This window comes from Neopelma chrysocephalum, unplaced genomic scaffold (assembly GCF_003984885.1).
Source record: "Neopelma chrysocephalum unplaced genomic scaffold, ASM398488v2 Primary Assembly neopelma1_71, whole genome shotgun sequence".
In the NCBI taxonomy this organism is placed as follows: Eukaryota; Metazoa; Chordata; class Aves; order Passeriformes; family Pipridae; genus Neopelma; species Neopelma chrysocephalum.
The window spans coordinates 5,481,263-5,502,917 of NW_020897731.1; the positions used below are offsets into that span (position 1 = coordinate 5,481,263).

At 35.3% G+C, this 21,655-nt stretch overlaps 1 protein-coding gene across 4 annotated transcripts in view; it reads right to left on the reverse strand.

The window, feature by feature from the left end:
- Positions 1-21,655, reverse strand: part of RAB28 (RAB28, member RAS oncogene family) — a 65,520-nt gene that overhangs the window by 35,939 nt on the left and 7,926 nt on the right. For all 4 annotated transcript variants that reach the window (XR_003534783.1, XM_027686578.1, XM_027686579.1 and 1 more), the window contains exons 3-4: positions 16,752-16,840; positions 7,486-7,615 (exon numbers count right to left, since the gene is read on the reverse strand). Coding sequence is in view for 3 of the 4 variants with exons in the window: in XM_027686578.1 (XP_027542379.1) it covers positions 7,486-7,615; positions 16,752-16,840 (219 nt within the window). In the remaining variant the exon portion in view is untranslated. The remainder of the gene's footprint in view (positions 1-7,485; positions 7,616-16,751; positions 16,841-21,655) is intronic.

Consider the following 21,655-nt stretch of genomic DNA (forward strand, 5'->3'; position numbering starts at 1 on the left):
TGAATGAAGACATTCAATGTAACTGTAAAAGTAAAATCAAAAGAAAACTTACAAGTAACATGTTTTCTTTGAGTAAAAGAGCTGTGAACATTTTCCATTAATACTTAACCTTTTGCTGGAGCAGTGCAACCACATATAATGCTTGAATCCATAAAGCCCAAGAGCTGCTTAGGGTTAATACTGATTAACTGCCCCCGATCAAATGTTATAACTTTTAAAAATTTCAGAGAGCTTCCCTCCACTAATGAAATCAAATTGCATTTATGTCATATGGCAAAGGTGGGAGCAGGACAACTTGCAAAGAAAAGAAATTCTGTCCTGTCTTAAAAACAGGTATTTTTTTCAATCCAATAAAAAACACATGAATTTGATTGAGTTTTAAAACTACATACTTTATGCTGCACTGACTCCCATAATATACTGATAGAAAAGAATAGCGAATTAACTCAAAATAAACTACAATCCAAAAGCACAATATCTCCCATGACTCAGACTGTGCAGACATTCACACATTTTCTGTTTATAATTTTTTTCATTTACTAGACTCAGCTTTTGTCCACCATATGTCCACCATAGATTAACTATTCCCTTAGGTACAATTAAGGGCTTTCCATTTGTTGTAAGAAGACCTAAGTATGAAGGACGCAGCCAGAAAAAACATTTCTACCTAAACCAAAAACAGAAGCACATTCAGCCTGGACTATAGTTTATGCAGCATCTTTTTTATTGGACGTATGTCTACATTGCTAAATAAACTACAGACAAAATCCATGGAAACAGTAAGAGATCTCTCAGCATTTCATTTGTGTATTATAAAAATACGACACATATACTGTTCTAACCTTTGTATTTAAACAGTTTACTTCTATTTCCATTTTTCAATGACATTTTTAAAGATTTTTCTGAATTTAAACACAACTGTTAGGGAATGAGAATATATTATTTACTCGCACTTCTGTCACACTGGTGTTTGAGTTCCGACTACACTAACAGCAATCTACCAGGTCCTTGACCTTGGTCGTAGTTCTTAGTTGGTCTCAGCAGGCAAAACTTACATGCACAAAACAAAAACCTGGAGTGCAGCTCCAAGATTTTAAGTGTGGGAAGAAGAAACCAGTTTATTCATAGTCACTAAAATAAAAAAGCAGAACAAAAGAATTTTCTATTAGTTGGAACAGTGCATGACTATCCTCACTTTCTTGTTAAAGCACCATATGATCCAAATGAGAAAACAATTTCCACAGTTTGCATATATCTAAACTGTCCTGGTTCAAATGAATGCAAATTCATTGATTTTCATAGACTTACACCTGTTTATATCAGGGCTCTGTCTAGCTGTACAACTCTCAAACTCAGACAAGCAGTATAACAGTAATATATCTTCTGTGTGCAAGCTGTGTATATTGTTCAGCTTCAACCCTGTACTGAACCCCATAGTGCAGCAGAACACAAATCAAAAAGCAAGCTCACTACTAACTAATGCTATCTGGGCTTAATACAGGCAGGGCAGAAAATTATAATAAGGATTATTAATTATTTTTTGAGCAGCATGAGAGAAAAGATTTCCCCTTTCCACTCTTTTTTTTTTGGTGTGGGTACTCTGGCAGAGGCCACTTGGCTTTTGAGAGCCACCACCAAAACCTATCCTGTATACATGCTTTAGTAACAGCTGCAGCACTGGAAGAAAGTACAGAAGTCTAAAAATTTGCCTCTAATGGGGTTACTTAGCAGCTTCTGTGTCCACTGTGCCTTCCCATCCAAGAGATCATTTTATGAAGGATTCTGAAAGAAGGGTCCAAGTAAAACATGAGCTGATTTGCAACCAGATGCAACAAATACCTTTATCACAGCAGATCATATGAAGACTAGAGCCAGAATGGAACACATGCACAGACCCTTGTGATCTTTCCTGCCAGGTTTTTTTCCTTCTCAGCAAATGGAATATGGCAAGGTAAATATCACACAACAGCAATAAACCTTCCTTCTTTTGTTCTGTATAATTTTCTCTGAGCTCAGATCCTTTCTAAAAAAGAGCACTTGAGGCTCAGGCTCTGTCTACTAATCACAGTTTAGCAGGTTTGTCCACATTGGAATTTAACAGACATAATTGCATAGATGTGTTCAGCGTGGATGGTACCCAGCACCATTAATATTAAGCCAAGCATGATTTAGGATCAAAATCTTGCTTTCTCAGACAAGCAAGGTGATTTTCTCACTGAAAAAATGCATATGTTTCTAGGTCGCCCCCACCACTAAAGTTAGAGAGCACATTCAGACACTGGGTTGGAAATATAATACTATGGTGAATAAAAGATCATTTTCACATATGATTTTCCCTTTCATTAATTTAAGTTTCTTGTTAAAAATAATTTTTAATGAAGTTACCCAGCCATTGAAACAAAAAAATCCATAGGACTGCAATTTTCTATTAATCTTACAAGTTTGCTGAGACAAACATGCTATACATATTTTAAAACAGGGTATCATTCTACATTTATTCAAATCAGTTGGTAAACTGAGTGTAGCACAGGACAAGGTTTTCTTTCTGAAGGAGTCTCTACATGTAAGTAGTTTACCCTCCAATCCCAGGAGCATGTGTGAGGCTCAGGTGACCAGACCCGCTGTCAGGCATACAGGAACTTCAGTTTAATCAGGCATAAGATTCAAAAGAACAGGGGTCTTTGCATTACCTGCTCAATGCTTGTCTTAATTACAGGTGAAAGACCTAAAAAGTACAAGCCTACAGGAAGCAAGAACAGAAAACAGCTGGGGGAGGCTGAGAGGGACAAGAGTATGAATGCACGGTTCTGAAATTTAATAAGCCAGAATCTCAAAATGAGTATTAATGAAGAAATTTTCTGAGTACAGAAAATGTACTCAGAGACTAAGTATATAAGGCAGCAATAGAGTCCAAAAGCAGACTGGGCATGTCCCATTACCAGCCAGATTCACATTAGTACACAGTACACCAAATATTAACTTGTATCTGGGGTGGAAAATGTTTCTTTCTGCACTCAGATAAGATAGGTAAAAACATTTTACATTGTCTGTAAAGGCAAGTTAAAGGGTACACTAAAATGTAACCTTTAAACTTCACAATGTAACAGCACACCACTTCCTGTTCAGAGATAGCACTCCAGGATCAATTAATCATGACTAAGACGAACAAATGGTCAACATTCTTAATTAGTGCTGATGCATTCTCCTCTGTGCCCTCATCTGTCATGAAGACTGTTTAAAAATCTGAGTTATTAGTCTTTATTGAGGAGTGGATCTGGTTAATATCTGTAAGAATAGAAATCATTCATCTAGCCACTATACACTGGTACCTGATAATTCCTACCCCCTATATAAGCTACAGATAACCACCGCCCTCAGACCATCTTGGTAGCTATAAATCAAAACGAGTGTGGCTCCCAAGCAACCTGGGTTAATTTTTGTTTACAATACATCCACTGAAAATGTTGGTAGGACACTTGAGGAGACTGCTTACAGATTAGTGCAGAAGAAAATATATAAAGTAGTCAAGGTAGAAAGGAAGGAAACACATCAGTCATACAAAACACAGTAAACCCTCTCTAATTCACACTTAAGGACTAGAAGATCCATTGTGATCACTGAACTTTATCAACACCAAATTTAAGCAAAGATCCTAAGAGCACAAAACACAATTCATTCACTCGATAATTATAGTTTCATTTATACGAGTCAAAGTATTTGACAGTAACATATCTATAGAATTTTTAAGTTATTGCATTGAAACTCAAAAGCATTTGTTTAAATTAAGGTTTACTCCCCAACTTCCAGTGCAAAGGAATTGGTATTAGCAACACTGAAAAAAGCACACTTCAAATACACTTTGTATTAAATAAGAATGAAAACCACAAAGTAAATTACTAGGAAAAGCAAATATAAGATTCAATACCAGCTGTAAATTTCAGGATTATTAAGATCTTATGACTTAAAATTAATAGGGAAAAAAAAGTTTTACATTAAATTTTACAATTCCTTCTGTTGTTCACCAAACACACAGACAAAAATCTATGGAAAGACAAAGAATTAACTGATAACACAAGTGCAGAAAGCAGGTCTGGGCAAGATCTTGAGTCAAATCAGTTTTCTACTCTCTCTGACCACGCATATAGATCAAGCTATGGAAAAAAAGGAAAAATGCACAGAAAGGAAGAAAGAATGAAAACTGAAACTAAGCATCCAGGAGGAAAGCCAGTCACCTTAAATAAAGTACTACTTTTACAACTAAGGTCTGCATCTCTGAAGTTCTTGTTTTACCAATTATTTTTAATAAATTACGGACAATGACAGTCCTTCATTTTAGCTACTACTGAATAAAAAAACAAAAAAACCCAAACAAACAAAAAACAAAAACAAAACAAACACAAAAAAAAAAAGAGGGGAAGGTCCAGAATTTAGATGTCAATTCATACTGCTCTACTATTTTCAAATAAATTTCTGACGAACGAGAGACTTGTGACTGATTGGAGCTTTTAAAGTAGAAATTACCTTTCCACTGTTTTGTGACTAAATCTTAATCTCTTGCAATCACAATAAGACATTTTAATAGATCGACACCACTCCAAATTATCATGCTTTAAACAGACAAGGCAGTTTACTGTGTTCATGCCTCTAATCTATTTCAATGTACAATGAAACAGAATAACACAAACAAAACTAGCACTGAACAATTTCTTCAAGTTTTGTGGAATGTTAGAGAAATCCTTGCAAACTTAACATTTAACAGAATGACTATAATTCGATACTAGAAACCACTAATAAATCACCTATATAACTGCATGATTTAATAGCTAGTACACAATTATACACCATATACTGTTATATCTCAAGTAATTTACTTTCAATGACAAAATTACTCAAGGAAATTATTTTCCTCTAATAGCATTCAAGTATACAGTTTTCTACATTACATTGTGAAGAAAAATATTTTTGTTTTCTTCCGAGCTTTTTTTCTTTTTATTAACTATAGCTTTACTCCTATTTCTGAAGCACTAGAGCAGAGATCCCAGGTGTATCTACTCCAAAATGGAAAAGTACACATATATTTCAGAAAGTATTACTATGTGAAAAAAGACAAAGGACAGCCTAAGCCCAAGTTAAGTAACTAACTTTAGGACAAGGTTTCAAAATGGAAGGTTTCAGCTGAGCTCCCAAATTCTTATCTAGGTATCTAAATATTGTCCCAAAGCTTTCCCGTTTCTGTGAATGAAAATAACTGCATTCTTCGCAATTTTTAAACACTTCTATCAGAAAGCAAGTTAAGTGTTAAAATAACTTGCCTATGTATATCGACATTTCCAATCTTTAGGTCAGCATACCTGGATATTTTCCTAAAAGGCATGTATAGTTCAAAAACCAAGCACAATCCTGTGACAGAAACTACTGACTGAAAGTGTTTCTCCTGTATGATGCAGGAGGTCAAGTGAGTTCATCAGTTCATCAAATGGCTTTTCCTGGCTTTAAACCTATTATTGCTTTTGCACTGTATGTCAGTGTTTCATCACTTACTGAGTAAAGAAGTTGAGCAAGTGATTCCTTCTCGATGGCTTGTTAGTACTGGTAGTTTTATCTTTTCATAATACATGAGAGTCAACGCCATGCTTCTATGTAAACACCTTGTTTTCTCTTTATGTAACAACACGAGCCTGGCTACAGTTCCCTCTCACAGGCCATTAATTTTTTTAGTATTGGGGTGAAAGTCCTCCTAGATATTCTTCTCCTCCTACAGAACTCAGAAAAGCAATACACTTCTAAAATCTAACTTTTATCATGCTGAAACAAAAATAAAGCAAAAAAATACCTCTGTAAACAGTAACCCCTGCATAATCAACATGTATAACAGCAACAAACATCCTCAGCATTACATGAAAGCACTATTTTGGTTCTTTTCTTTATATACAGCTTCTGAAAGAAAACAAGGTTGCAAGTACTGTTCCTTCAGTTGCTATTTTCATAAAATGAAAGCCCTTTCATTAGCCAGTCTCAGCCACTATCTGAAAACTCATCTAGGAAACCAGATTCTACTTCCAGATGCTTCCAAGGAAACACTTGGATATTAAAGATATGCAGGCATGCATATGTGAAAAATAACAGAAATAAAATTCCTCCAAAAGGAAACTGGTGTCTGATTTTCTACCTTTATGGTGTCACTTCAGAAAAAAAAACATTTTTTATCCTATGTTACAGTGTATCTTACTGTAAATACTTCATAAGATTTGCAGAACTCCAGCAAAGAAATCATATTTTGGGGCAAAATATAAATCAGTGAAAAATATTTTTCATTTGAACTTCAACAGAATCTGTATTATTGACGCCGGTCTGCTAGAGCACAACACTGTCTATGTTATACTTTCAGAAGTGCTATTTATATATTGTAACTCTAAGAGCTTCTTTGTTTTCTTCACAGGAAATTAGTCTTTCATAATTAATATCATAAAATGTTACAGCATCACTGTAGTACAGTTAATGGTTCTGAATTAAGGTGTTTTGTCTCTGTATTGTTTTCAAATGCTTTTAAACAATTTTAACTTGCTGGGTAAGGTCTTTTTTCAGGTTTGCTCGTGATATGGTCACTGTAACATGGAAATAAATTACTTCAAAAGTGAAAAAAATCAAATCTTTTTCTGCTGTACAAGTAAATATATTTATGATGCTTAAAAATTATGTATCTGCTTCTACCATTTTATTTCAAAAATTGCTAGATGTTGTTTCTACCATCTTCAATAGAAAAAGGGTAGGAGAGCCAGGACAGTAACAAGGATGTTTCTGCAAGATTTCTTAGTTGGAAACAGGGGAATTTGGAATCCATCTAATTAGAAAACTAACTACGTGATGATTACTTAAAGTTGCATATTTTGGTGGTTAGAAGAAAACCATTATATGATACTTACATGATCAAAAAGAGGACAGGTTAAAAAAATCCCAAAACAACATGAAGTTAGTCACTTCATGCAAAACTGCAGATAGCATAAAAAAAAGTCAAATAAACAACTCATAAGTATTACACCTAGGGAATGGTGTAGTTATTTTAAATATATACCAGTACTTAATCTAGCAGTCCTTTGACATACAGAATCATTAACTATACCTGTTACTACAAACAGGAATGCTTTCCAGATCTCCATTCCAGACACGTCCCATGGCTATATCCTGGGGCCGTGTCAAATTCAAGCATGGGCGAGTGATCTCTCCACTCCTGTGTGCTGCTCTCCAAACAAAGAGAACACCGGGAGAGAGGTTGAAGGCTGGGCAAAGAATGGTGTAGCAAGTCCTGTAACCTGTCTGCCTAGAGCCAGAATCCTGAGGTGCACCCAAGTATGACTTCTGTACACAGCAACAACACACAAGATAGTATTTAGTTTCATTTTACTAAATACATATACCCTACGTAATTTATTTAATAGCAAACCACATCAAGAGTATTTCAAATAATATGTAATATGAGTAACTTACTTTTATTTCCAACCAAGGCCACAAGTGGCTGTGTTTCTGATTCTTCATTCACTTTTTTTACCACATTATACCAGTCTTCTAAATTTTCAAAACTCTGGCCATTGGTAATATCATAAACCAAGAGAACACCCTAAATAAAAAGATATATTTTAAACGTTACAGATTGTAAAAATACTTTAACATGGTAAAATTTGCATCAGTCTAAATTATCATCATCATCATCATCATAAAATAGAGCATTAACAAACAATGGCAACATATCTTATGAGGATCAATTAAAGAGATTCCAAACTTTTGAGGTATACACATGTCATTACAGTATTTCTCCCATATTCCATGTGTTCCAAATTCTACAATGGCAGAAAAAATATGGCAATACAGTAAAGAGCACAATTAGTTATATCAGAAATATTAAAAACTCCATTTGCTTTATGGGAAACTCAAAAAAGTATTTCACACTAATAGGAAGATAAAAATTGCACTGGAGAAGAACTTTTAGCTAATATTAGCTGTAGTTTCACTTTTCCTATTTTTGAAAAAAAAAAAAAGAAGTTCAATTTTACATTTCTGTGCATTGTCTGACTGTCATGTTTCTGCTGTCTGTCGGGGAGAAAGACCAGACTCCCCTCCTTCAGTGCTGTAGAAGACAAGCAAGAAGTACTGGTGAGCTTTAAACTTTCAAAAGAAAACTAAAGATACGGTCAGAACTCAAAAAGAAGGGTGTCCCATATATTTCAGAGGTTTTGGGCCAAGCTGCAGGTATAAAATACTCAAAGTAGACATTACTGAGGACTACTCAGCACTAATAGCCAATATTATAAAGCACAGCCTATTAACAGCCCAAATGTCATCCCTGTCCCCTCCACAATTCTAAGATCAGCTCTCAGATCTCAATTATTGACTCTTCTGCCCCTTCCTTCCACTACACCCTAATAAAGTCAGTATCTTGTAAATGAGGAATAAAATCAGAATTTCAGTTGCAGTTGTTCTCATGGAGTTCACACCTAGGACAAAAAACCCCTGCAATTGTACAATGTTTCTCACATGAAATTTTCACAAATACTCTGAAGAAATAATGTAATGCATACAAAAGTAGCTGGTTCAATGACCCACTATCAATTGAAAAGATTTTTCAAGTCAAATTTTTTCAGGCATTTGTCTGGGCCCAGCTTTAATTGATAGTTCCACAAGAAGTGTCTTAGATCACAACACAGAGTGTACACTTAATTAATTTCACATATGACAAAAAAACTGGTACAGACTGTAAGATTATTTGAGAATAGTTTAGATTATATGATGAGAAACAATCTAAAAATAATAGGATGTAATTCAATAAATACCATGACAAGTTCAAAGGAAGCAATAATCAAGTGCACAACAATAGGAAGCACCTGGCTTTGTAACAGGTTCCATACAATAGGATCAAGGTGTTACAGATCACAGTTGAACATGTCAGGCTTATTTTGCAAATACCACATTGGCATGAAACATTCCAGATGAAACAATGCATCCAGCTTTGGACACTGAGTATCAAAAAAAGGGTAGACTAGAATTCTAGAGACCAGTAACAATATCAGAGGTTTAGAAAGCATGACTGACATGAGAAAATTGGGCAAAAAAATGGACAGTTTAACAAACACAAGACTGATGGTAGGCATGATGATGTTGGTACAAGTTTCAAGAGAAGATAACAGTTCTCTTTGTATCTGATCTTATACATAGTTTGCAGATGACACTAAATTGGGAGGACCAGCCAATATGCCTGACAGCAGGGCTATGTAGACATGCTCAAGGAATGGGTGAACAGAAATCTTTCAACATTCAAAAAGGATAAATGCAAAGCCCGGCAGCTGCAGAGGAATAAACAATAAAGGCTGGGGAGTAACTGAAAATGACCTGCAGGTCCTGTTAGACAGAAAGCCAAATATGTGCCAGCAATGTTCCCTGGCAGCAAGGATGGCCAACTGGGCTGAATAAGCAGAAGCACAGCCACTAAACCAAGCAACTGTTCTACTCAGCATTTGTTAGGTCATATCTAAAAGAATGCATCCACTCAGAATACATCCTAAGGCCCCTCGAGACATCAGTGAAGTGGAGTAAGCTCAGCAGAGGGCCACCAAGATGATCAGAGGTTGGAGCACTTGTCCTACGAGGAAAAGATGAGCGAACCTGAATTCTTCAGCATGGAGAGGAGGTAGCCCTGGGAGGACCCAAAAGCAGCCTTCTATACCCATGAGGAAGCTATGAAGAAGATGGAGCCAAGCTTTTCACAATAGTGCACAGCAGGGGGATGAAACACAATGGGCATAAGCTGAAATAAGAGAAATTCAAGCTACATATCATGAAAAGCTTTTTTACCATTACAAAAATCAAGTGGGTTGACTCCAAGGTTGCCCAGTCTCCATCCTTAGAGGTTTTCAGGAAAGAACTGGATAAATCCTTGAGCAGCCTACTTCCCTCCCACAGTTGACACTACTTAGGGCAGGAGGTTTGACTACCTCCTGAGATCCCTTCCACCCTGAACGTTCTTACGAATCTGTGATAAATACGACATGCAGCAATAGGTTTACAGCGCTAAGATTATAGCAGGTGTAAAAACAAACAAACAACAAAAAACACCCCATGGAGACAGTACGAATGTCAAAGCTCTGAAATACACCACCTATAACAAAGTCACCAACATTGGAAAATTTTTTAAGGTTACCAAAAATTAAATAGACATTATACATGTATAGCTGTGAAGGAGGGCAACAGATCCTACTGAGATCCCTTCAACTCCTACTTTCTTATGACAGCAATACCAATCTATCTCTTTTCCTCCAATGTCAATAACACCTTGGCAAAATAAGTTCTTGTTCCTTAAATTTATATAGCTGCTATTTTCTAAGGAACAGTTTTTACCAATTCCTTTAAGGAAATTAAAAATTATGACACACATCTTTACTCTTGTTATCTTTCCTTCTTTACCAGTCAAATCTAATATTAAATATCCACTTCCCTCTTCCAACTTTGGTACAATTTATTCCTTAACATCTTGCATCTCAGTTAACTTCTCCCGTCTTTATAACTACTCAAATGCCTGTGTACGTACATAATTGTCTTTCACTATCTAAGCCTTGCTCTAGGAAGGACATACTTGTGTTATTAAATGCTCAATGAAAAAGAAGAAACTCAAGCTAAAGGACAGGTATGGTAAAGGTTAATAAAAAATACCAGCCATAAGGCTGAAGGTTGTAAATGAGGAAGAGCACACGGCAATGCTTCTTTCACCAGCAGTCAAGTTTTCTCACTGGCTTGCAGAAGAGCAGACTATCTAAACCATCTTCAGCACTAATCAGAGTTAGATGAAAGAAAAAGTTAAGAGAGTCTGAGCATTTAAGGTTAGCCAACTCTAACTAATTCTTCAACAAAATTCTACTCTTCTATGTGTCCTCTAGACAACTGCAGCCCACCTACCCCTTTGGAAGAAAAGGTATTCACAGTGGATTCAGCATGAAAGAGATCATTGAACAAAGTTTGCAACACAGTTCATCTAACCTCCCTTTGGTCCCTTTCTCTGTGATCTGAAACACTGCCTCTAAAGCACTTTTTTTTCTTATCTTTTTTTTTTTTTAATCTTGTCGATATCTGCTATATAAGAAACAAAGACGGCAGGCATGACATCTTAGAGATTCAAAAAAAGGCAGCATGGCATCCAGGTCATAAAGAATACTTTCTGCTTAGATTTTTATCACAACAGCACTCTACAAGCAACTCACTATGATATAGATAATTAACAAAGGACTAGTCATGACTCCATGGCTAAAATTTATTTTGCCTTTTTTTATTTAATAGAGAAATCCCATCATTGCTTTCAAAAAAATGTCACATTTTCCACAAACTTACAGTATATGAAGTATAGAACAAGTAGATAGTGTAAAAGCTGTTGTTTCCCTATTATGTATGAGGAACTAAGGTGGAAAATTAACACAGGCCTTTTTACACAAAAGTAGTGTATTTCCCTGCAGTGAAAAAGGTTTGAAACACATGGTGCTTGACATGCCAACAACAGCATGTTAATTCTCTAGTCTCCAGCAATGTGGCAAATAGTCCCTGCTTGCATAATTGCACTCTAGTAAGAGAGACATTTTGCCTACATTAGTGCACATGTGAGTGCCTTTTGTTTTGGAATTATAGAGCATTTTCAAAAACAGGTAACTGGAAACTGAGAATATTGCAGAAATTATTTGCTGATCCCTGGAGAAAGTAGAGTCTGCAGTACTCTTATTTTATTAACAAGCCAATTTATGAGGTAGCATATACTAGATCTTAAAGATAATTTAAACTAGATATGTGGGTAGGGGCAGCAATTACAGGTAAGAGATGGGAGCGGTTCTGAAAGATTTACCACACAAACAGCAGTAGTTCTTTTACAGCAGAACTGCTATTATGGAAGTGTTTGTAACCAGCAATATATTTGCATTAGACAATCAACATTTAAAAGGTGTCAAGTTTACATCAAGATTTGTCACAATAAAAGGAAGCTACAGAAAACAGTAATTAAAACCATATGTTTTCTTTTTCAGATTTATCCTCAGCTACCCTCATCCTATGACTGACTTTAGTATGAACTAAATTAACTTTCAAATTTTCATTAATATTCATTAAATAAGTCAGACCAAAATTCTAAAGTATTTTTTCTAGTCACAGAATATTCATTTAGTAAAAGCAACTGCATTATGACACCTTACACATTTCCAGAAATGCTATTTTTGCAAGTGAAAACAGTTTACAGTCCACATTTACTTAACCACTGTTGTCTTTGTTGATACTGAGGACATGGTCACTCAAATATACGTGATTAAGTTGCCATAATTGAATGAGCTACTGTCTATCAGTACAGCCGTGGCAACCAACTACACAATTACTCTTAGCCTCTCTCAATTCTGACATAAATGCGCCAGTTTTAAACAGCTTTCTGTCACTGTCGATTATTAACACCTTTTATTTATAAAGAACAAAGAGCTCTTTTTTCCCCACAGCTTGCAGAGTTCTTCTGACTCACCACTGAAATTCAGCTACCAAGATGGGATTCATCAATTATAATGTTCTAAATGAGCAACATCAGAGAGCAAAAATGGGCTTGGAGAAAGCAACTGCTTCAAGCCAGCAGGTGAACGGCACTTTCTTCAACTGCAACTGCAAGCGTGCAAGCAAATTACATAGGTTCTCATTCTCCAATCTGCCATTCTTATTTTAAAACATGCCACAAGAAGTTAGGGATCTCAATCAAAATATGGCATCTTAACAGTAACTTAACCAAAAGATCTATCCTAGAGAATTGATTCAGGTCTCATTTTTCAAAGAGAAGGAAACCTCCAGTGGGAAGGTTTGCAACAACGTATAGATGAATCCTCCACTTACTCCCCCTGATATCCTGATCAAATTCCAACCAAGATCCAGTTGCTTCTTAGATTCTCAAAACTTCCATCTCCAGCTGGTTGTAGTATTTTATAAGTAGGTCTACCATACACTTAAGATTTCTGGGCATAAAACCAAGAATTCTGCCACTTATGATTTCCAAATCTCACAATGATCAACCAGATGGAAGTCTACATGAAGCTATGGGCATCTGCAAATACTGGATAAAAGCATGACGCATATTGTAGGTATGCTACAAACAATTCCACACATGTTAATCTGAATTATTTAGATTTGGAGAACACACAGATGAATACAATTTTTGCAACAGATCCAAATCATCTACTCTATATGTATCTGTGCAGCTCATGTATTTTACAAACAAGATGTTTAAAATCTCAGTTGCACCACACATGCTGACCAAGTGCAACACATCATAGGCACACATACTTCTTTTGCAGCAACCTTCACTAGAGTTAAAAATAATGGCCCATCTTCGCGAACGAAGATTTGGGGAAAGGTCTTTTACCTTTCCAGCCTGCGCAATGGATTTTTTAGGTGAGACACAGCCTGCGCTGAACTGAGCCCACCCTTTAATCCTAAGGTTCATCTGCCGGGGCCAAGCAAGCTTGGACAATGGCAGTGAGGTCCTCAGGACGTAGGTTTGTTTAGAGTGACCTTCTCATAGATGGATGGCCTCACAGGCCTAACGGACTCCATCTGCCCGGGGGACTGGCTGGATTCGAACCTGGGTCGCAGAGGTGAGAGTCCTGCACGCTAACCACTAGGCCACCAGGGGTCCCCCACTAGAGTTACTTCATTATTTTAAAGGTTTTCTTGTACTGGGGAACCCCAAACTGAACACAATACTCCAAATGCAGCCTCAAAAATGTCAGATAGTATGATAATCGCTTTCCTTGATCTGACTACTTCATTCTTCTACTTAATTCTACTACTTCATACTAACACAGCTCAGTATTCAGTTAGCTTCTACTGTTCCAAAGGTGCACTGCAAACTCCCATTCAACTGCTGGGGTTTTTTCCCCCAACAGGACACCCATCCAAGGGCTTTTTACTACAAAGCCATTTCACAGAATGACTGAAGTCATCTGGTTCAATGCTCCTGTTGAAGCACCTAAGGCAGCTGCCAAGGACCATGTCCAAATGGCTTCTGAATATCTCTGAGGATGGAGACTCTACAACTTCTCTCACAAGCTGTTCCAGTGCTCAGTCATTCTCATGGTGGAAAAAATGTTTCTTGATGTTCAGAAGGAACCCTCTGTGTTTCAGTTTGTACCCATTGGCTCTGGTCTTGTCAATAGACACTACAGAAAAGAGCCTGGTTCTGTCATCTTTGCATCCTTTCTTCATATATGTATATATATAGATAAGCCTTCTATTCTCTACCCTGAAGAGTTACTACTGCTCCTTCAGCCTCTCCTCATAGGCGAGATGCTCCAGTCCATTAACCAGACTCTTGGCCCTTCACTACACACTCTCCAGCTGATTCCTAGACAGTTGATTCCCAGCCTGAATAAGATTACTCTGTACCAGGTGCAGGACTTGACATTTGTCATCCGTTGAACCTCACAAGGTTTCTGTTAGTCCACTCCTTCAGTTGGTCATGCTCTCTCAATAGCAGCCCTACCCTTCAGCACAATGACCACTGTTCCCCAATTTGGTGTTTTGTTCCATTGTTCAAAGAATTAATAAAAGACACAACTCTAGTACCAACCCCTAAGGAATACAACTCATAATCAGGCACCAGTAAGACACTGAGCTATGGACCATCTCCCTTTAGGTTCAGCTGTCCATTCAGATTTTCAGTCCACCCATCCCACCTGTATCTCTACATATGGTAATAATATTATGGGAGATTATGTCAAAGACTTTGCTGAAGTCAAGATAAATGATATCCACTGCTCTCTTCTCCACAGAGCTAACCATTTAACCACAGAAGGTAATCAAGTTGGCTGGGCACAGTTTTCTCTTGCTAATTCCATGTTACCTCTTCCTCATTACTTTCCTGCTGTTTTGTTGTCTATTCACAAGAATTTTTATCCATATTGTAGTAGGATTTTCCTTTATAAATACTCCTACTTTTTCTACTTTACCTTTCCCCTTTTTCTTATAAAAAGCTACAGATATTCAACATGCATTAAGCTTCTGTCTAGAAATAAGCTGAAAGCAGTGCTTTTCCAAACTCTTCATGGCGCTTCATGAATAGATGAAAATAAAGATAGTTTTATGCGTCTTTAACAGGCACTGTTACAAAGCTAATAGAAAAGTGTGTTAGAAGTCAGCTTTGATGATAAGAAGTCTATTACAGACATTGGCAATACATGCTGACATTGGGAGTAACTAGTCCATTAAAAAAATTAGGGTTACAATGAGGGTTGAGGGAGGATTAAAGTCGAAGAGTTTGGACATAGGGGTTTTTTTGTTAATGTGTTCCGAATGACTAGAAAAATCAAACTTTAGTCTTACTGATATCAACTTTTTCACTACTTTTGGGCACTGGTATTAACTTTTTGACCTGTTATTTCTGATAAGAAACACCTAAGTTTATCACCAAATTCAATACCAACAAAGTTAATAGCCTTTTATTTCCTCCATTGAGTTTACTTTGGGCATATGGAAACAATTTGTGATTAATCAAATTTCCTCTGTCATGGAAGCCACTTTCTCCTATTGCTTGGTAACAGGCAGCAAATCGTTTTTTATTAAAAAAAAAGAAAATGCTATAAAAGAGCTGCAACAGCTAAAAACATTCAGACTTTTTTTTGAAAGTGACAGAATGTTACACTGACAAGTTTGACTTTATCCCATTAACTAACAGATCCTAATCTCTGTGTTATACTTGTTAATACAAAGTTTCTGTCCAATAAGAGTTTTAGGATTCCATATTCCTATTGCTTAAAGTACTGGAACAAAAGAAATAGGTGTGTTTGTTTTCTTTTCACATAAGTATAATATTATCTAATAAAATATGTTATGCCTATCGTTCTCATTACAAACTCCAAATTAAGGAACAGAATACATTTTAGGATCATTCATGCTAAGAAGTTTGGTATATAATACATCCTTCTAAATCATCTCATGACTCAATATTATATATATATATTAACATTATAATGTTATACTATTTAGCTCTTTCTTAATCCCACCATTCACTTCAAGTTTCTCAGTTAACCTCAAGATAAAATTAATTTTCACTGGATAGGAGTTCTGCAAAAATATTTAGCTACCTGGTTGCGTCCTTTTGTTTGCCTTCTTATAACCCCAGTTGCATGTATGAGTTTAACGGTGTAGGATTGCTCTTAATTTCCTCCTTCTACTTTTTCCCCCCAGGAGGCAGCTATTCTAAAAGCAGCCACTCTATCTACCATGTGGATATCCAAACAGCCTTTACCATTTACTGTGATTGCTTTTCTTAATTCAAGACACAAAGCCTGGAAACAAACATCTGCTCTGGAGAGTTATTCAGATCTACAAATGCGTACTCTTGCTTTGCTTTTTATGTCAGCTTTAAGAAATTAGCCATATATGAAAATTAAATCAGCATGTTAATATCAATTAAGTTTAGATAGAAGATTCAACATTTCTGAGATTTACAAAACAAAGTAAAAGCTATGTATAATGTATCTATGTATGTATAATTTTAAGAACAAAGTTTCAATTAATTTAATATCATTACCATAGATACAATTATCAGCATTCATAGTTACCTGAGCTCCATAAAATTTTTGAGATTAATAACACAACAAACTAAAAGTTCTGCATAATGTATGTATAATTTTAAGAACAAAGTTTCAATTAATTTTATATCATTACTATAAATACAATTATCAGCATTTATACTGTACCTGAGCTCCATAAATATATTTATCCAGCATTTTGCCTCCTATCGTTTGTCCCCCTACATCCCACACTTGAAGAGTAACATTCAAATTTCCTGGGGAAAAAAAATTATAGATATTGTGTAACCTGGAAAATTTAGACAATAAATATATATTATCAGAGCAGGTAATACAGCTCTAGCATATCAACAGCAATAGCTTTTTACAAGTATACAATAAATAGGAACTAAATTTCAACAGAAAGATGATTGTATCATTTGGAAAAAAGTCATTTGTGTCCAGCTAAGTCATTAAGATACAGTAAAACTATAGCTAGATATTAACATATTTAATAGTAACAGAAAATAATTGGAATTGCATAAAGTATAACACTCCTGACTAGAAATTATATAACATACTCCACTGAAGAAACACATAAAACTTTACAGAGAACGTTCTATAGCACAGTACTGGGAACTGAAAGGTAACACAATTAATGCCAACTTATCCACATTTTTTCATACCGTGTGTCCCTTCCCCACCCCACTACAAATCATTTTTACAAATCCAGAAGAGAGGAAAACCTACCAGATAACTTCATTTTGGTAGTGATGCTGATAGTAGCATACAGTTAAAGAATTATATAGTTGGCAGATTAAAAAAATGGAAATACCAACACACATCTGAGTTGAGGATGCAAACTGTGATTACTTCCTCCACCCACTACCCCAAAGCAGGAAGCTAAATTGGGCATGATTTACATAATTTCATCTTCAAAGAATCTGTACCTTCCTTCCTACTCTAAACAGTTTTTAAGCTATGTTGAAAGTGCTAACAGGTTTTTAAAAACAAATTAATAAAAAAATCAGGTTAAATACAAAATATTTAACATCCTACAGGTCATACATATTCTGTAAGCTAACAATTCAGAAACTCATAGATCAAAAATACACGCAGAAATGTATGTAACCATATACAAACAAATATATTAAAGTATAATTTGTCTCATTTTGCAAGGTAAGAACTGTTTTCAAAACAGTACTGATTACCTCGGAATACCACTCTAATAGAGCAAGAACTGACAAAACCTTTTCTGATCTACATACAACTCACATGAATTACGTGTTAATACCAATTCTACTTACGCACAAATAATCACAACTGCCTATTAATTTTATTCCTAGATTTTAAAAAAATGCAACGAATTCCACAACACAACAATTGAGAGTTGAGTGAAAATGAACAAATTACTTTGGGCTGATAAGAAAGATATATTCTTAATTCAACTATTTTATATAGTTCACAATCTTATTTTACACAACATGATCTATTCAGTTGTCAATTTACAACTAACATGCTCACGTTGGTTACACAAGGGAGTGTGCTCCATGGAAACATCGCAGCACTGCGTGAAAATAACCAGCAAATTAGAACTACAGAGCTGGATATATGCTATTTGTGGTATTAAATACATCACATTATATTTTTATAATGCACTTGGCTTTAATCTGGTTAAAAGTGAAGATTTCCAAAACTACTACTTTGGTCTCAAAAATATAGAGATGAGTATGAGACAGCACTTTTAAGCTACACTGAGTTCCATCTAATACTAAGAGAATTTCTAAATGGAGCTCAGAAAATACATCATAAACACTCCAGTTCAATAAAGAAAAACTTACAATGAGTAAAAAGACTATTTGTTTTGATAGTGCATATACTATGAATTAATCAATTTTTTTAAAAGCTTAGAACATAAATGACTGCAAACAATGCAGGAAAGTCTTACATAAAGCATCCAGCATGGATAAACTGGTGAACTCACAGTCTAAAAGACTACACATCCTCAGTGGGTAAACAAACTGTGCATGCTCAAAGGCTCACCATGCTTTAGTATTCTACCCCTATGTACTCTACTGGAATGTCACCATGTCATTCATGCCAGCTATTTTTAAAAAAAAAGCTTTATAAATATTATCACTTTCAAACTCAACAATTTTCAGATGCCTAATTTTGTGTTCGAGTGCTTTAAGAAGTTTCTAACTTCATCTTTCCTCCTAAGACTAAAAATTATGAACAGCATACTGGGCTTAGTATCTGGATAACTGCATGGAATGACCTGAGAAATTCTAATGCAGTTAAGTTAAATTAAATGGTCTAACAGTGACTGTTCAACTAAAAAAATCTACTATTAGAAAATATTTACTTTCCTTCATTAACAACAGAAAAAAGAAACAGGGTAGAAAAAAACAGATTGGTATGTTCATTTAAGGTGAACTGGTTGTGAATTAGGGCCTCATTAACTACTGAAATTCATATTGATCATCTCCTGGGCAAAATGCTTCATTTTCCCTTTTTTTCAGTTAGATTCTGTAATATTTGGTTTGTGCTCTAATTGATTCTGGGGAAGAAAGAAGGATGTTAAGATTATTCAGACAAAATTAAAAACTCCAGGCAATTTGCCTAACAAATATTTAATTAACAACTATGATAGTAGCACAAAAAGTTTTCTACAAAACGTTTGAAATCTGTTTTTTCATAGATTTAAGAGGAACATACAAACTGGAGACTTACTAAAAAAAAACAAAAAGAAACCAGGCATCATAAGACAGTTCTTAAAAACAGTCTTAACATACCAATAAAAATAACTGAAGAATCCCCTCAAAATAACATTTTATACACCCATAAGGAACAAGAAAACCTCAGCACCTTACTCTGTAGAAAATACACACAAGTGCAAGTTAAAATAACTGAGGCAACACAGTGCAGGCATCTAGATTGTCTCTGGTATGAACTGAAGCCACTGGGCTGATGTAGCAGTGATCCTGCAGGAGCACACGTGGTGCACTGGTTAACCTGACTTACAGCGCTGCACAGTCAGGATGGAACTAAAAACACAAGTCTGCCCACTTTTTGCACCAATGACTTTAAAAAAATCCTTTAAACAGAAGAATCCTGTCTACTGAACTGCACTCACAACCTTCCAAAATGTATATGACTATGGTTCTTACGAGTCTCTATCAGCAGACCCTCTGACTAACAGATACACTATTTAAGCACTAAAATCTACACCACGGTTGCATCCAGACTATACAAGATTCTGCATCAATAAATATAATGAAACTGATTTGCATTTGGAAAAAAAAAATTTGACCAAATTGCATGAAGTGAATTTGTCAAGCTGAATACTAGAAGTCATTGCTCAAAATCAAAGGATTTATTATTTGCATTAAACTATATTGTTTTATCATGTAAAATATTTACTATCTTCACTGAAAAACTGCATTAGTTGCTAAAACAACTGGAGACAAATGCCACTTTTATCTTACAAAAACCAAGAAACCTCCAGAAAAACAGTACTTTATTTTACAGGCTAAAATGTATTTCTACTGTGGCCTAATGTAAACTTCTGTGCAATTCTAGAAATAGGGAGTTTTAACTTCTGAAATCTTTGCTTACACTGAAGAAGGAAAAAATCAACTACTGAACCACAGTTATTCATTATTTCTCCTACTAGATAAGAGAAATAGAGGCATTTTTTCCTACTGATACACACAATTTCTGTGCAGTGGTATCAACTAACCTTTCAAGTAAACACAGCAGCTCTGCAAACCCAGAACTAATTGAGAAATTAGACAAATCCGCTTACTAAAGTAATGCTTCCCATTCCAGTATTTAGAAATTTTACCACCTTTCCTCCCTCCCTCTCACTCCCCATGGCCAGTCCAGCTTACCTATAAAACACAGAGAGCCATATATACCTAAACACATATATAAGCATAAGCAAAACCAGAATGACAACCTACAGAAAAACATTATCTTCCTAAATACGAATACAAACATTACTGTTTTGTTAATGATGAGGAAAATAGATGTACAGACTTTTTGGTGCTATTTTCACCTACATTCTGATTTTATTACAAAATAAACTATGAATGAACGAAATTCACACACAAAATAAACTATGAACAAAAATGAATGAAGCAATAGTTGATAATTTTCCAAATTTTCTACTCAACAAGATTATTTAGAATCCCAGTAATGTACTAATAGCTTCTGTATGCTTAACAGCAGGAAAAAAACTTGCAAAATAAAAGTTCTCAGCATGCACACTGCATGATTTGTGGACACATTCCACTTGCAAGTACTGCTGCTAAGTAATATGTACACTGGTATTTTTAGAGGCATGAGCAGGACAATAAAAAAATTATTCTGTTGATTTTATGAAGAAATAAGCACTGGAATTTGGTACTTTATCACTCACCAGATAGTAAAAAAGTACAGCAAAATGACCAAACCAAAATACTGAATGCAGGAATAGTCTGAAAAGATTATTCTGTTTCACTTAAGAAAATATATAAACATAATCAAGAAATTATTGGCAATATAATTTTTAAAAAATAAGTTCAAGAACTGCATATATTTTCTTATAACTACAGGTTATAGATAAAATGTTTAATTTCTGGGTTTGCTTTCCTCCCCACTCTTCACAAGGAAAAAAGACAGAACTACAGAACTTGAGTCAACTTTTAATAATTACACATACTTTTTCTAACTTCTTCTGATTTCTGAATTCAGAAGAAAATGCATTTAATTCAATACTTGCATACTTAGAATATGAGCAAACACAAATCCATAAAAAGACTTATTTCAAATTCCCAATTGTTCAAAGACAAACTTGTACCAGCAACTATTCTTTTTTAATTATTTCTTTGCATTTTCCATGCAGTGTGCTGCAATTGGCATCTAAATAGTTTCTCTGCCATCATGAAGTGAAACATCTTGAATGCTCAAACTGTATTTTTATGAGTGCCGAGGGACCCTAAATTTTAGTGGTCTATTAAATGCCAGCAATTTCATGCTGCCTTGCATAAAACAGCATTCACATATTAGAGCACTCTGAGTCCATAGCTGCATTATTCTTCTCTCACACA